This window comes from Phodopus roborovskii, unplaced genomic scaffold (genome assembly GCF_943737965.1).
Source record: "Phodopus roborovskii unplaced genomic scaffold, PHOROB, whole genome shotgun sequence".
Classification (NCBI taxonomy): Eukaryota; Metazoa; Chordata; class Mammalia; order Rodentia; family Cricetidae; genus Phodopus; species Phodopus roborovskii.
Genome location: NW_026126636.1, coordinates 13,714,820 through 13,726,993, shown reverse-complemented (window position 1 = coordinate 13,726,993; position 12,174 = coordinate 13,714,820). Strand labels below are relative to the sequence as shown.

The 12,174-nt window shown below is 46.0% G+C and overlaps 1 protein-coding gene across 1 annotated transcript; it reads right to left on the bottom strand.

Annotated features, from left to right (window-relative positions):
• Window positions 1-1,410: 1,410 nt before the first annotated feature.
• LOC127238476 (zinc finger protein 723) lies at window positions 1,411-11,870 on the bottom strand. Its single transcript, XM_051207094.1, has 6 exons — window positions 11,825-11,870; window positions 10,737-10,828; window positions 5,838-5,964; window positions 5,154-5,270; window positions 3,303-3,568; window positions 1,411-2,627 (listed from the first exon to the last, which is right to left on the bottom strand). Exons 1-6 carry the CDS (start codon window positions 11,868-11,870, stop codon window positions 1,545-1,547), a joined length of 1,731 nt encoding a protein of 576 aa, XP_051063051.1. The 3' UTR covers window positions 1,411-1,544.
• Window positions 11,871-12,174: the final 304 nt, after the last annotated feature.

The window sequence follows — 12,174 nt, the reverse complement described above, 5'->3', positions numbered from 1 at the left end:
CACACACACACACACACACACACACACACACACAGAGAGAGTCATTCATGCATGCACTCTTGCACATACACATCTTAAAGACATTTTATGTAAATATATAATATATAATAAATTTTCTCTATTTGAAAGAGTGCAATATAAAATCAGCAATGCAGTCTTGCTTTAAGTGCAAAATTGGAAATAACACATCTTTACAAAGCAGCACAGCCAGGTATGGTGGCTCACACCTGTCACCCCAGCCCCGGAAAGATGGAGGCAGGATGACCGTCACATGTTTGAGGCTAGTCTAGGCTACACAGTGAGACTCTGCCTCAAAGAACAAAAGGGAATAAAAAAAAAAAAAAAGAAAATAAAATACATAATACTTCTTATTTCATATGATTGGTAGGATTGATTAACTGATATGGTTCATGTAAAGGTTTCAGCACCATATTTGATAACTAGAAAGACATTGATAAACACTCAAATATATCAGTAATACTGTTAGCAACCTACTGATCATTCTGCCTGAGGCACAATGGAGGTTGGGGTCCTCTGGGAGGAGAAGAAGGAGGGAGGGAGGAGGAGGGGTAGGAGAAAGGAGAGGAGGAGGAGGAGAAGAAAAAAGATACTCTTAAAGAAGTTTTGGATTTCTCAACAGAAAATTAGGTACATAACAGTTCTTATCTTATAGGACTCCGATGAGAATTAGGTCTGCAAATCCGCATAGAGTTCAGCACCATATTTGATAGGTAGATAGTGATCAACAGATGGTCACAGTTATCAGGGACACTATTAGTAACCCATTGAACACGCACAGGTAGGAGTCCTTTGGGTGGGGTGCTGGCCAACCGGAAGGAGATCTGAAAGTGCTCCAAGCATCACAGGCTCCAACACATTCACAAAACTTATAAAATGCTACATTCTGCTACAAAAAAAAAAAAAAAAAAAAAAAAAAAAGCACAGATTCCATATCACAAAGCTGTGTCCTAGATTCTCGGGATCATCCCGTGAGATAATTATTGATCACTGAGATCTAGATGAGTTCTGAATAGAATCTTCCATGGTGTTGAAAAATCTTAGTTGTCCATGATCTCAGTGGCCAGAGAAGCTAACTGCCCATTGAGGACTTGAAATTGCATGTTGATTCCTTGACATTTTAACAGCCGTACCTGGTTAGTGGTTACTGTAGTGGCTGGCAGAGAAATCTCTACCCAAGTTCCTTCTCAAATTCAAATGCCTATATGGCTTTTGCTTGAGAGAGGCCAAATCACTCTTAGTTATTCGAAGGCAAGGGAGTCTGTCTGGTATATTGTAAGATATGAGATATCATCCTTTGCCCATAACCATAGATGCCAATTGGTATAATAATAACAACAAAAAGTCTCTTTATATTGCACAAATGCTCTAAGTAGGGGAAGGGTTAAAAAATCAGTCTTTTGTGAACAATTATTTGGCTTACAAGAAAATAACTAAGAAATGAAGGAACTGTTCACTTATATAGTTTCTCTCATTTTCAGTTTTGTTCCAAAGACCCAAAGACATAAGCTCTGGCTAAAGGTCTTTTATACATTGTCGGTGGGTTTCTTTTTAATATGAGTTTTCTGGTGAAGCTGCAGGGTAGCCAGTTTTTTAAAGGTTCTGCCACACTGGGCACAGGGATCTGGTCTATCTCCAGAGTGGATTTTCAAGTGATTATTCAATGTAGTTTTGTCAGTGAAACCTTTGTCGCACTTGGTGCACACGAAAGGCTTCTCGCCGGCATGCAGCCTCTCATGCCTTTGAATGCTTGACTTGCACCTAAAAGTCTTCCCACATCCCTTGCACCGGTACCTGGAGTTCGCCTCATGTCGTTTCCGGTGCTTGAGAAGGGATACTTTGCAATCGAAGACTTTGCCACATTCTGGGCAGTCTGCTCGGGCCCCGGGCAGATGGCTCTGCTTGTGTTCTGCTAAGTAAGTGCTGTTTCGGAAATGCCTCCCACACTTATCACACTTGAAGGGCTTCACCTTCAGATGGAGCCGCTGATGCTCTGAAAGATGGGAGTTGACCCTGAAGGCTTTCCCACACACCGGACAGCGGTAGGGCTTCTCTCCGGTGTGGATCCTCTCGTGCTCCCTCAGCGATGAGCTGCGGCCAAAGGACTTGTCACACTCTCTACACTTGTAGGGTCTCTCCCCGGTGTGGATCCGTTGGTGGCGAGTGAGCTTTGTGCTTTGCTTGAAGGTTTTCCCACACTCGTCACACTTGAAGGGTTTCTCCCCCGAGTGGATCCTGCAGTGGTTGTTGAGGGTGGAGCTGCTGTTGAAGGCTTTGCCACACTCCTTACACTTGTAGGGTCTCACCCCCGTGTGGATTCGGTAGTGTGTAAGGAAGTACGAGAGGTGCCTGAAAGATTTCCCGCAGGTGTCACACTTGTGGGGTTTCTCTCCCGTGTGAATTCTCTCGTGCTCCACAAGGTGGAGGGTCTGGTTAAAGGTCTTCCCACATTCCTTACATTTAAAGTGGTTCTTACCTTGCCGGGCAGGCTTACGCTTGGGATTTGTGGCATTTGTGGCGTTGCTGGCTTGCTGTGTTTTTCCATGAGAGTCCTTCCCCAAAGTTGACTTCTCTTGAGGGGTGCTCCATGGTGTTTTAGAGGCTGATGTCTGACTCAAAGATGTTCCCGTGAGCTTGGGATTTGTGGCCTTTGTGGCGTTGCTGGCTTGCTGTGTTTTTCCATGAGAGTCCTTCCCCAAAGTTGACTTCTCTTGAGGGGTGCTCCATGATGTTTTAGAGGCTGATGTCTGACTCAAAGATGTTCCCGTGAGCTTGGGATTTGTGGCATTGCTGGCTTGCTGTGTTTTTCCATGAGAGTCTTTCCCCAAAGTCAACTTCTCTTGAGGGGTGCTCCGTGGTGTTTTAGAGGCTGATGTCTGACTCAAAGATGTTCCCGTGAGCTTGGGATTTGTGGCCTTTGTGGCGTTGCTGGCTTGCTGTGTTTTTCCATGAGAGTCCTTTCCCAAAGTTGACTTCTCTTGAGGGGTGCTCCGTGGTGTTTTAGAGGCTGATGTCTGACTCAAAGATGTTCCCGTGAGCTTGGGATTTGTGGCCTTTGTGGCGTTGCTGGCTTGCTGTGTTTTTCCATGAGAGTGTTTCCCCAAAGTCGACTTCTCTTGAGGGGTGCTCCAAGGTGTTTTAGAGGCTGATGTCTGACTCAAAGATGTTCCCGTGAGCTTGGGATTTGTGGCCTTTGTGGTGTTCCTGGCTCGCTGTGTTTTTCCATGAGAGTGTTTCCCCGAAGTCAACTTCTCTAGAAGTGTGCTCCGAGGTAATTTAATGGCTGATGTTTGACTCGAAGATGTTCTCGGGGTCACAGAGGCATGCTTCTTACTGCTAGAAGCGATTCTTTTACCTGCTTCTGGAGTCGAAGTTGAGCCACATTTCCTCTTATTCTGAGATGGCCTGTCATTACTTTTGGACCGCTTTTCTGCCCTCGAACTCTTGGAACCACCCCCTTGATTCGTTTTCTTGGGCTTCTTCCCTGGTGTTGTCTTAGAATTGTCTGACTTCGGGATTTCTGTCTTTGAATTATCCCCTGTCCTCTTCCCTGAAGGAGATTTAAAGGTTTAAATTTTAAAAAGTGTGTGAGTATATGCATTTTGAGTGCAGGTACTGTGTGAGCCACAAGAAGGTATCAAATGGCCTGGACCTAAGGTTACAGTCAGTTGTGAGCTGCCTGACATGGATGCTGAGAACCAAATCTTGGTCATTGCAAGAGCAGTAAACACTCCTAACCACTGAGCAATCTCTCCAGCTCCACAAAGGAGATTCAGAACAGAAACATCTGTTTCATGTCTGGTTTTGTTTTAATGAAGAATGTTTACTAATAATTACAATATAAATTGTATGAAAGTATGAAATATGGAATATTTGTTTGTGGGCGGGGGGCGGAGCCATGGGGAGTGAGAGGGTGAATGGGAGGGAGAACTGAGGTTGGACTGTAGAATAAAACTTAAAGAAATAAATAAATTGGTCTGGAGAGACTAAGATATTGTTGGTTTGGTTTAAGACAGCAGCTCTGGCTGTCCTGGAACTCACCACGTAGACTAGGCCGGCCTCCAACTCATAGAGCTCATCTGTCTGCCTCTGCCTCCCGCCCGAGTGCTGGGATTAAAGGTGTGCACCAGGGCTGTTGTTGTTGTTGTTGTTTTGAATTACACCTATTATTGTAGTGTGGATGTGGGCACGTGTATGCCACTACATGCTTGTAGAGGTCAGAGGACAACTTGTTGGTTCTGGTGCCTTTCACAATGTGCACTCAGGCCATCAGTCTTAAAGACAAACGTTCACCCTCTTAGTTATCTCACCAACCCATGAGCGACATTTCTAATGAACACCACTTCCTATAACTTGGAATTCTTCTTAAACGCATATAGTAGCGGAGTAGGACATAGTGTGTTTATAAACCCAGCACTTGTGAGCAGGGGGATTCCAAGAACAAATCCGGGCTAGGCTAAATAGCAAGGCAGCATGTCGCCCTCAGCCCAGTTGCATATATTAAAATGCTGTCTTAATGAAAACCATCTATCTATACATGTTCTTGAAGTTTAGAGCGTGATGCGTAATGATCATGTGATTCAGAAATGCACTTATTTCTGTAAGCCAGCAGAGGACTGAGAATTAGCAATGATATTTTAGAATATTAAGGTCAGGTAGAAACCAGTCTCCCACACACACTCTCTCTCTCACACCCATACAACCCTCTCTGACACACACACACACACACACACTCTCTCTCACACACACACACTCAGACACTCACATGCACACACACTCATTCACTCTCACACCCTCTCTCTCTCTCTCTCTCTCACACACACACACACACACACACACTCAAAAATAAAAATCAAAACGTCCTGCTGAAAGCTATAACTGGAAAACAGTGCAGCGTCATCATTTGGGAACCGGTCAGGAGAAAATCCCAGAGGCATGCTGTTACCATCACCAGCAACCCCAGAGGACAAGGATGAAGTGTGGTACTAAAGGGGAGCGCCAGTGTCATTGGGACTGGGAGGAAAGGCGCAGCTTGCCTCAAACGTATCACGACCTGCGGTCACCCTGTCGGTCCCCAGCAGACAGAGGACAACACCGATGGCTTGCAAAGCTGTTAGAATGGCCCTCTGACTCACCTGAGGAGGTGTCACTCCTGCTGCTGCCAGCCTCGCCTTGCTGGCGCTGTCCAGGGACAAAAATGTCAACACCTTGCTCCAACCTGGTGATCAACCTTGGCTTGAAAATATAACACTCTGGTCCACAGAAGAAAACCAAGAAAGGAAAAAAAAAAAAAAAAAAAAAAAAAAAGAAGAAGAAGAAGAAGAAGAAAGAAACAAAACTGTCACATGATGCCGCCTCTCGGGGATTCCTTTCAGAAAATGTTTACACACAAAGCAGAGAGCTAAGGGATTTTAACGATATAAACAGCCAGCTTGTCCTGGCCCCCTCACCCCCACCGTCTCCCCCCCCCCAATAGCAGCTCAAATTTCTCAGTCTAGGAAATGGAGCCCACTACCATATCAGTCAGTGAGCCCATTCTTGGACCCAGTGGTCATCAGGATTGGCATAACTGTGCTCCTGGACTTAAGCCAGACCAGTAAGTGAGGTGGGAGCATTGTTTCCCAACACACGCCACCTTTTTTTTTTTCTTCCTGCATATAAGTTAAAAACTGAACTTCTGAAGTGGAGGGTTGTTGAAAGGGTGATGTAGGGTCTGAATTTAGTACTATGACAGAGTTCATCTCTGTGAACCACAGCCTCTCCAAATTGAGACCCACAGACTCCCGTGAGCCCAGAACAAACTGCGAGGTTATCCTTACCCACAAAGATCACGTTCCCGTAGTTCTCCAGCATCACATCCTTGTACAGGTCCTTCTGAGCAGGGTCCAGTAGCTGCCACTCTTTCTTGCTGAAGTACACAGCTACATCTTTGAAGACCACTGGTTCCTATAACACCAAAGTCCCACTACCGCTCATACGAGGCCTCGTCTTTCCCTTGGCCCCGGAGAGGCGATGCAAAGAGGTGGGAGTCTGAGCTGTATTCAAAATTCTACACCGTTGCAGACTGCGAAGACGACCCGGGTACCTTCTCGCTTCGCACTAGGTCCATACCATTTGGGTGTGTACATGTGTGTATGTGCATGTGTGTTTTAATGTGTACTTGTGTGTGCAAGTGCGTTTCTATGTGGTTTATGTCACATGTGTGCAGATGCTTGTGAAAGCCAGAAGAGGACGTTAGATCCCCCAGAACTGGAGTCGCGCGTCATTGTGTGCTGCCTTTAATGTGGGACCTGAATTTGCCGGGAACCAAATTCAGGTCCTCTGCAAGAGCAGCACATAGTTTTCACTGCTGACCATCTCATGGGCCCGCGACGTGCTTGTTTGTCTTATCAATTTGACACAGCACAGTCACCCAGGAAGAGAGGGTCTCAGTGAGGAATTGTTAGATAAATTTGGTCTTAATTGAGTTCATTAAAATGAAAAGACCCACCGTGAATGTGGGTGTCACCGTTTCATAGTCGCGGCTCTGGACAGGATAAGAGTGGAGAAATCTAGCTGGGTGCTAAGCAAGCAGGCGGCATAAGTGCGTTCCTTTCTCTGCCCTTCACTGTGGTCAAGTCCCCTGCCTTGACTTCCCCACAATATTGGACTGTGACCTAACTACAGGCCAAACAAACCCTCCCCTTCAGTTGCTTTTTGCCGGTATTTTATTGCAGCAGTAGAAACGAAACTAGGAGTGTGTGACCAGGCATTGTCTTCCCAAACGGAACCTAGGTTTGGTTCATTGGGATATTGGAAACCTGTGACATAAGCAAAAGTTTTAATAATGTTGAATAATCAGGGGCCGGAGAGATGGCTCATTGATAAAGAGTGGGTACTGCAAGCACCCATACCCGTTGAGCCATCTCGCTGGCCCCGTATTTGCTTTTAGAAGGACTAAAGGAAAGAACCTTCCTTTCCTACACCCCACTTCTTTTGGTTCAGGTTGTGGGATGAGCTGGGGTGAACCCTCCTCCGCTTTCTAAGGAAGAATGAGATCAAAGGTCCTTGGTTTGGCCATCCCTGAATGCTCACACACAGACTATCATCACATAGGGACAGCAAGCGTCATTCTGTTCCAACACCTCACATGGCCGCAGCCAAATGTATGTCCTTCTGGAACATACAGTGCAGAGCAGGGAGAAGGGGCCTGGACATGGGCCTCAGGGGCATCCCAGCGTGGCATGGCCCGGTGCTAGAAGAACATGCCCAGGAGACCTCTCCACATGCTTGAAAAAGTAGATGACAGTTGAAGGTCCAGTGACGAGGAGGAGGCAGAGCGGAGCGGAGCAGAGCAGAGCAGAGGTCACTCAGAAGGTGAACACCGAAGGGGACAGAGCTTCAAGAGGAAAGAACACAGAAGGAAGGAGAGAAGGTTAGCACTGTGTTAGAGTGAGCACTCTACAGTTACAGGAGTGGGTCGCGTGGAATCAGGGCCAGGGTCTTGGGTTTGAACTCCCCTGACCATCAGAGAGCTGGGGGTCCTCAGGTGAGTGACTCCCCACGCCTCTCTTCCCACATCTGTGGGATGGTCCAGCTCAGTCTCCAGCACTGAAAACAACTGTCATCCTTAGGGAATACAGATTGAAGTTATTTAGAGGTAAGTGCTACGATGCAGGTATGCTCAATGGCTTTGAAGACAAAGATGCAGATGGCCGGGCAATAGGAGAAATGTCAGCAAACATTGGGTGACCTTTGTACAGTTCTTACAGCTTCCTTGTGAGTTTTAAAGCATTGTTTCGGTGTATGTGTATGTGGTGCATGTGTGTGTGTATGTATCTGTGAAGCATGTCTGCATGGTGTATATGTGTGTGTATGTATCTGTGTAGTATGTTTGTGTGGTGTATATGTACAGTGGATATGTATATGCGGTGTATATATATGTAGGTACGTATATGTGTGTAATATATGTGTATGTATACACAGTGGTTATGTATGTATATGTGTGCAGTGAGTATGTGTATGTGTTGATGTATGTGTCCAACGTGTATGTGTATGTATAGGCGTAGTCTGTGTATGTGTATGTGTATGTATAAGTGTAGTCTGGATATGTGTATGTGTATGTGTATGTATGTGTGTATGTGTAGTATGTGTATTCGTGTACGTATGTGTAGTATGTGGGTATGTGTATATTTGGAAATGTGTATATATATGTGTATATAGGTGTATGTGGGTATGTGTATAGTGTATATGTGTATGTGTATGTATATGTGTATGTGTATGTATATGTGTATGTGTGCAGTGTGTGTGTATATGTGTATGTGTAAATGTGTGTAATCTCTGTGTATGTGGTGTATGTATATATGTATGTGTACAGTGGGTATGTCTCTATGAATGTATATGTGTGCAGTGTGTATGTGTATATGTATGGTGTGTATGTATGTGTGTATATATATGTGGGTGTGTAGACATATGTGTATATGTATGTGGGTGTGTATATGTATGTATGAATATATGTATGTGTGTACATGTGTGTGTGTGTCTGTGTGTGCATTGTGTATGTGTTCCTGTTCATGTGTGTTGTTGCTGCTAATAGGAAAATCGGTCCAGTCCTCCAGTTGCTGAGGCCGCCATGTGAGCCTCCAGGTACTTCAGGCTTGCTGATGGCTGCCCATCTCTCCCCATTTCTCCTTTGGCACTCTTATTTGTGCCCCTCCAGGATTCTGTCCCAGCAGTTTAAGCAACCCTGAGGTCAAAGCAAGTCTCCAGACCAGTTTTTACTGGTCAGGACTGAGTCACACTGCCCAGCCTTGACTCAATCACTATTGCCCGGAGCAAGCCTGGAAGTTGGGTGAGGTTCAGATCGACCTCTCCCTACATCACCCCGTCCAAGGCCCAGGGACCACTGTAGAAGAGGGAGGTGGAAAGAGTATAAGAACTGGAGGATGAAGAGGAATGCTGGGAAATGTAGTCTTCTGGATATGACGTTGCACTCATGAACACACAGCAGCTGTGGATACCTGCACAAGAGTAGGCCCATCAACATCCCATAATTACAGCGGGAGGGGATCACGAGACCCCACCTGTCCCTTAGGAACTATTCGTGGTTAATATTTGCCGGGGGAGGGGGAAGGTCATTTTCTTCAGTGGTGTATGCACTGCTGAATTTCCCATGCTCCAGTAAATAACCCCACGCCCATGCTAATGCAACCAACCCTAATTACACTCATGGGTCAAAACAGAAAGTTATGAAATAGGAGAGGAGGCGTGCTAGTTGGGACACAGCCGGAATGGGAGACAGGTGAGAGAGGACAATGGGTATGTGTATGGGTACAGTCACAATGGAGTATACATGTGTGAAACCATCGAAGACAATGACATTAAATCAAATGCTTGGATGACATAATAAAAGTCATTAACTTAAAGGAATTTAAAGAAAAAAAATCAGCTTTGTCCAAAATGGTTGGGAGACAAGGCATCCCCAGAAGAAAATCAGAAGTGCCAGCATAAGGAGATGTGGATTTCAGTTGGACTATGCCAAGGCTGGCCTCCTCAGAAGAACCATTCACTAATTCATCCCTTCATCCATTGTCCATCACCCATTCAGCCCAGACCTAAAAAGTGTCTGTTAAAAGTCCAGCTCAGACTGCTGCTCAGGCCAGGAATGCTTGCAGAGGCCTCTTTCTTCCACAAAGGAGAAAGGGTGAGCCCCTCTCCCGGGGGAAAGCCTATCTGAATCTCTAACCAACCATCTAGGTGCCCAGATTCCAGGAGAATGGCAAGTGTCATTCTTCCTTCCCCAGGAAGTCCCCAGACCCTCAGGCTGCCAGACTAAGAGGCATCAGAGAGCCACGAGTCTGATGCGTACAGATCAATGAGATGTACCCCTCTTCCCTGACATTCTAGAAGTCCCACATTCCCTCTGCAGAATCCTCCCCTCTTCTCCCTGCTCCCTGAACGCAGGCTCGTGCTGAGAAACTAGACCTATGAGAAGGGGCCTCCTTCAGACTTGACTCTGAACCCTTTTCAGAGGGTCTACCCGGCTGCTGTCTACCCACAGAATTAGTCAACTTCCTACCCCCAAAGGGCAATCTCATTAGCGGTGCCCTCGAGAATGCCCCTTTCCTCCAGTGTCCCATGAAGACCTTTCTGTCTCCACCACTCATCACATCTGTTTCTGGGCACAGGGGATATGCCAGCCAGTCACAAGAAGACAAGGTTCCTGCCCTCCCAGATGGGGAACAGCAGATGGGTGGTGAACAAGTTAAAAATAGCATGCATTGCCAGGGCAATACTTGCTAGAGAGGAAATGAAACAAGGGCGGGAGAGATGATTAGGTAAAGAGTGCTTAACTGCCCTTGCAGTGGACCAGAGCTCAGGTCTGGCAGCTCACAACCACCTGTCACTCAAGCTCTAGGGGGTCTGGTGCCCTCTTCTGGCTTCCAGGACACCGCATTCATATGTACATATATACACACACATACGCCCAGTTAAAAACCAAATAAATCTTGAGGAAAGAGAAGGAAGAAAACCGTGACGTTGTTGTCAGCCTATTGGGAGCAGAGATTAGGAAAGAGCGAAGCGTCGCTTAGAAAAGTGCCCCTCCATGAGGTAATACTTTGAAGGTACAATATATGTACAGCCAGGGCAGACCCCTGAGGTGGGCAGGAAAGTGGGAATGTCCTTGTCTTCTCCAGAAAAAGCTAGCTTTTAGTCAAAGGGAGAAACCCACAGCTTACCTTGTACCAGGTTGGCAGCGAAGTGGTTGGAACTCTTCGCTTCCATTCAGAGAGCTGGCTTGCTGTCTGATCAGGAATTGGTGAAGGCAAGGCTGGTGGAGGAGGAAGGAGATGTAAGACCATTCTGGTTTCTAAGAGTAGGAAAACCCATTCACAATAAACCTTCAGCGGGGATGTGATTGACAAACGATGATATGTACTGGGCACTGTCCTACATTCCAGGCAGGTATTTAATTATTTAGAGCAATTCTAGCAAAAATGAACCAAACTCCTGTGTGGTGTACCCAGAGTAGGCTACCACACGTGTGAAAAACTATGCATAGATACTATAGATACTATAGATACTAAAAGCATCTATGCATACTTTTCCACACATGTGACATACATGTAATGGATACACAAATAGATAGCTCACACATGTCATGGATACACAAATGGATATTTCACACCTGTAATGGATACACAAATAGTTGGTTATGAATGTAGCACTTCCTAGCTAGCATAAGAAACTGGAAAGTACCCCCTCCAGGAAAAAGATCTAGGTTTCTAGGTGAGAAGAAGCAACGTGACTTTTAACTGTGAAGTCTTCTGTACGTTAGACCTCAATGTGCCAGGCCAACAGGATGGCATCTGTTTCTAAGCCTGAGGACCCGAGTTTGATCCCCTGGGGTCCACATGGTAAAAGGACTGAACTGAATTCAGTGACTCATCCTCTGGCCACAGTCATTCATACCCGTGGTGGAGTGAGGATGGGGATGGACAAATACAAAACTGTAGTTAAAAATTTTAAGAACGTTTGTACCTTTCGATCCCAGCATTTGACTCTGAAAGTGTTCTACCAACGGAAATCCGTTGACGAATTACCCAGGGGAACACTTATTCACCTAAATCTCTAAATTGCCTTTGTCACGGTGTTCTATTACAACAATAGACAAATAACTGACAGAGGACACCCACACACATGAGAGAATTCTGAATGTAGACACTTGGGAGCGAGGAAAGGTCTCATGTCTAAACTCTTGCCATCAGTTAGGCCTAGGAGGCCCACCCTTTACAAACGCACATTTTCCTAAACCATCGTCTCTTACCTTTATTAACTGGGGTTTTAGTCTTCACCTCTGTATTCCTCTTCATGGTGCAAGCATGAAGTACTGCATGGGGCATAGGCAGAACTACTAGGTGACGGTTAGGGAGCCAGATGGTCTGGGTTTAAATTCTTAAGTCTGCAGCTCGGTGGCCTCAGGCGGGGGATGTAACATCTTCAGGCTCCACGTCCCTAATAGGAAAGCAATGTCAGCAAAACCTGCCTCCTAGAAGGTCTACCCACCAGGCCATCCTGATGGCCCCGGGGGCTTTTTAAGAGAAAGTGGAAGGGAACCGGAGAGATGGCTCAGCAAGTAAAAGTTCCTGCCACCAAGCCTGAGGACATAAGCTTGAT

Bases quoted from the DNA above. Each gene is read 5' to 3' on its own strand.
- LOC127238476 (XM_051207094.1), bottom strand. From the start codon at position 11,870: ATGAAGAGGAATACAGAGGTGAAGACTAAAACCCCAGTTAATAAAG. The intron at 5,965-10,736 runs GTAAGCTGTGGG...TTGGTGTTATAG, and splicing joins CGCTGCCAACCTGGTACAAG to GAACCAGTGGTCTTCAAAGA. The intron at 2,628-3,302 runs GCCATTAAATTA...TCTTTGAGTCAG, and splicing joins CATCTTCGAGTCAAACATCA to ACATCAGCCTCTAAAACACC.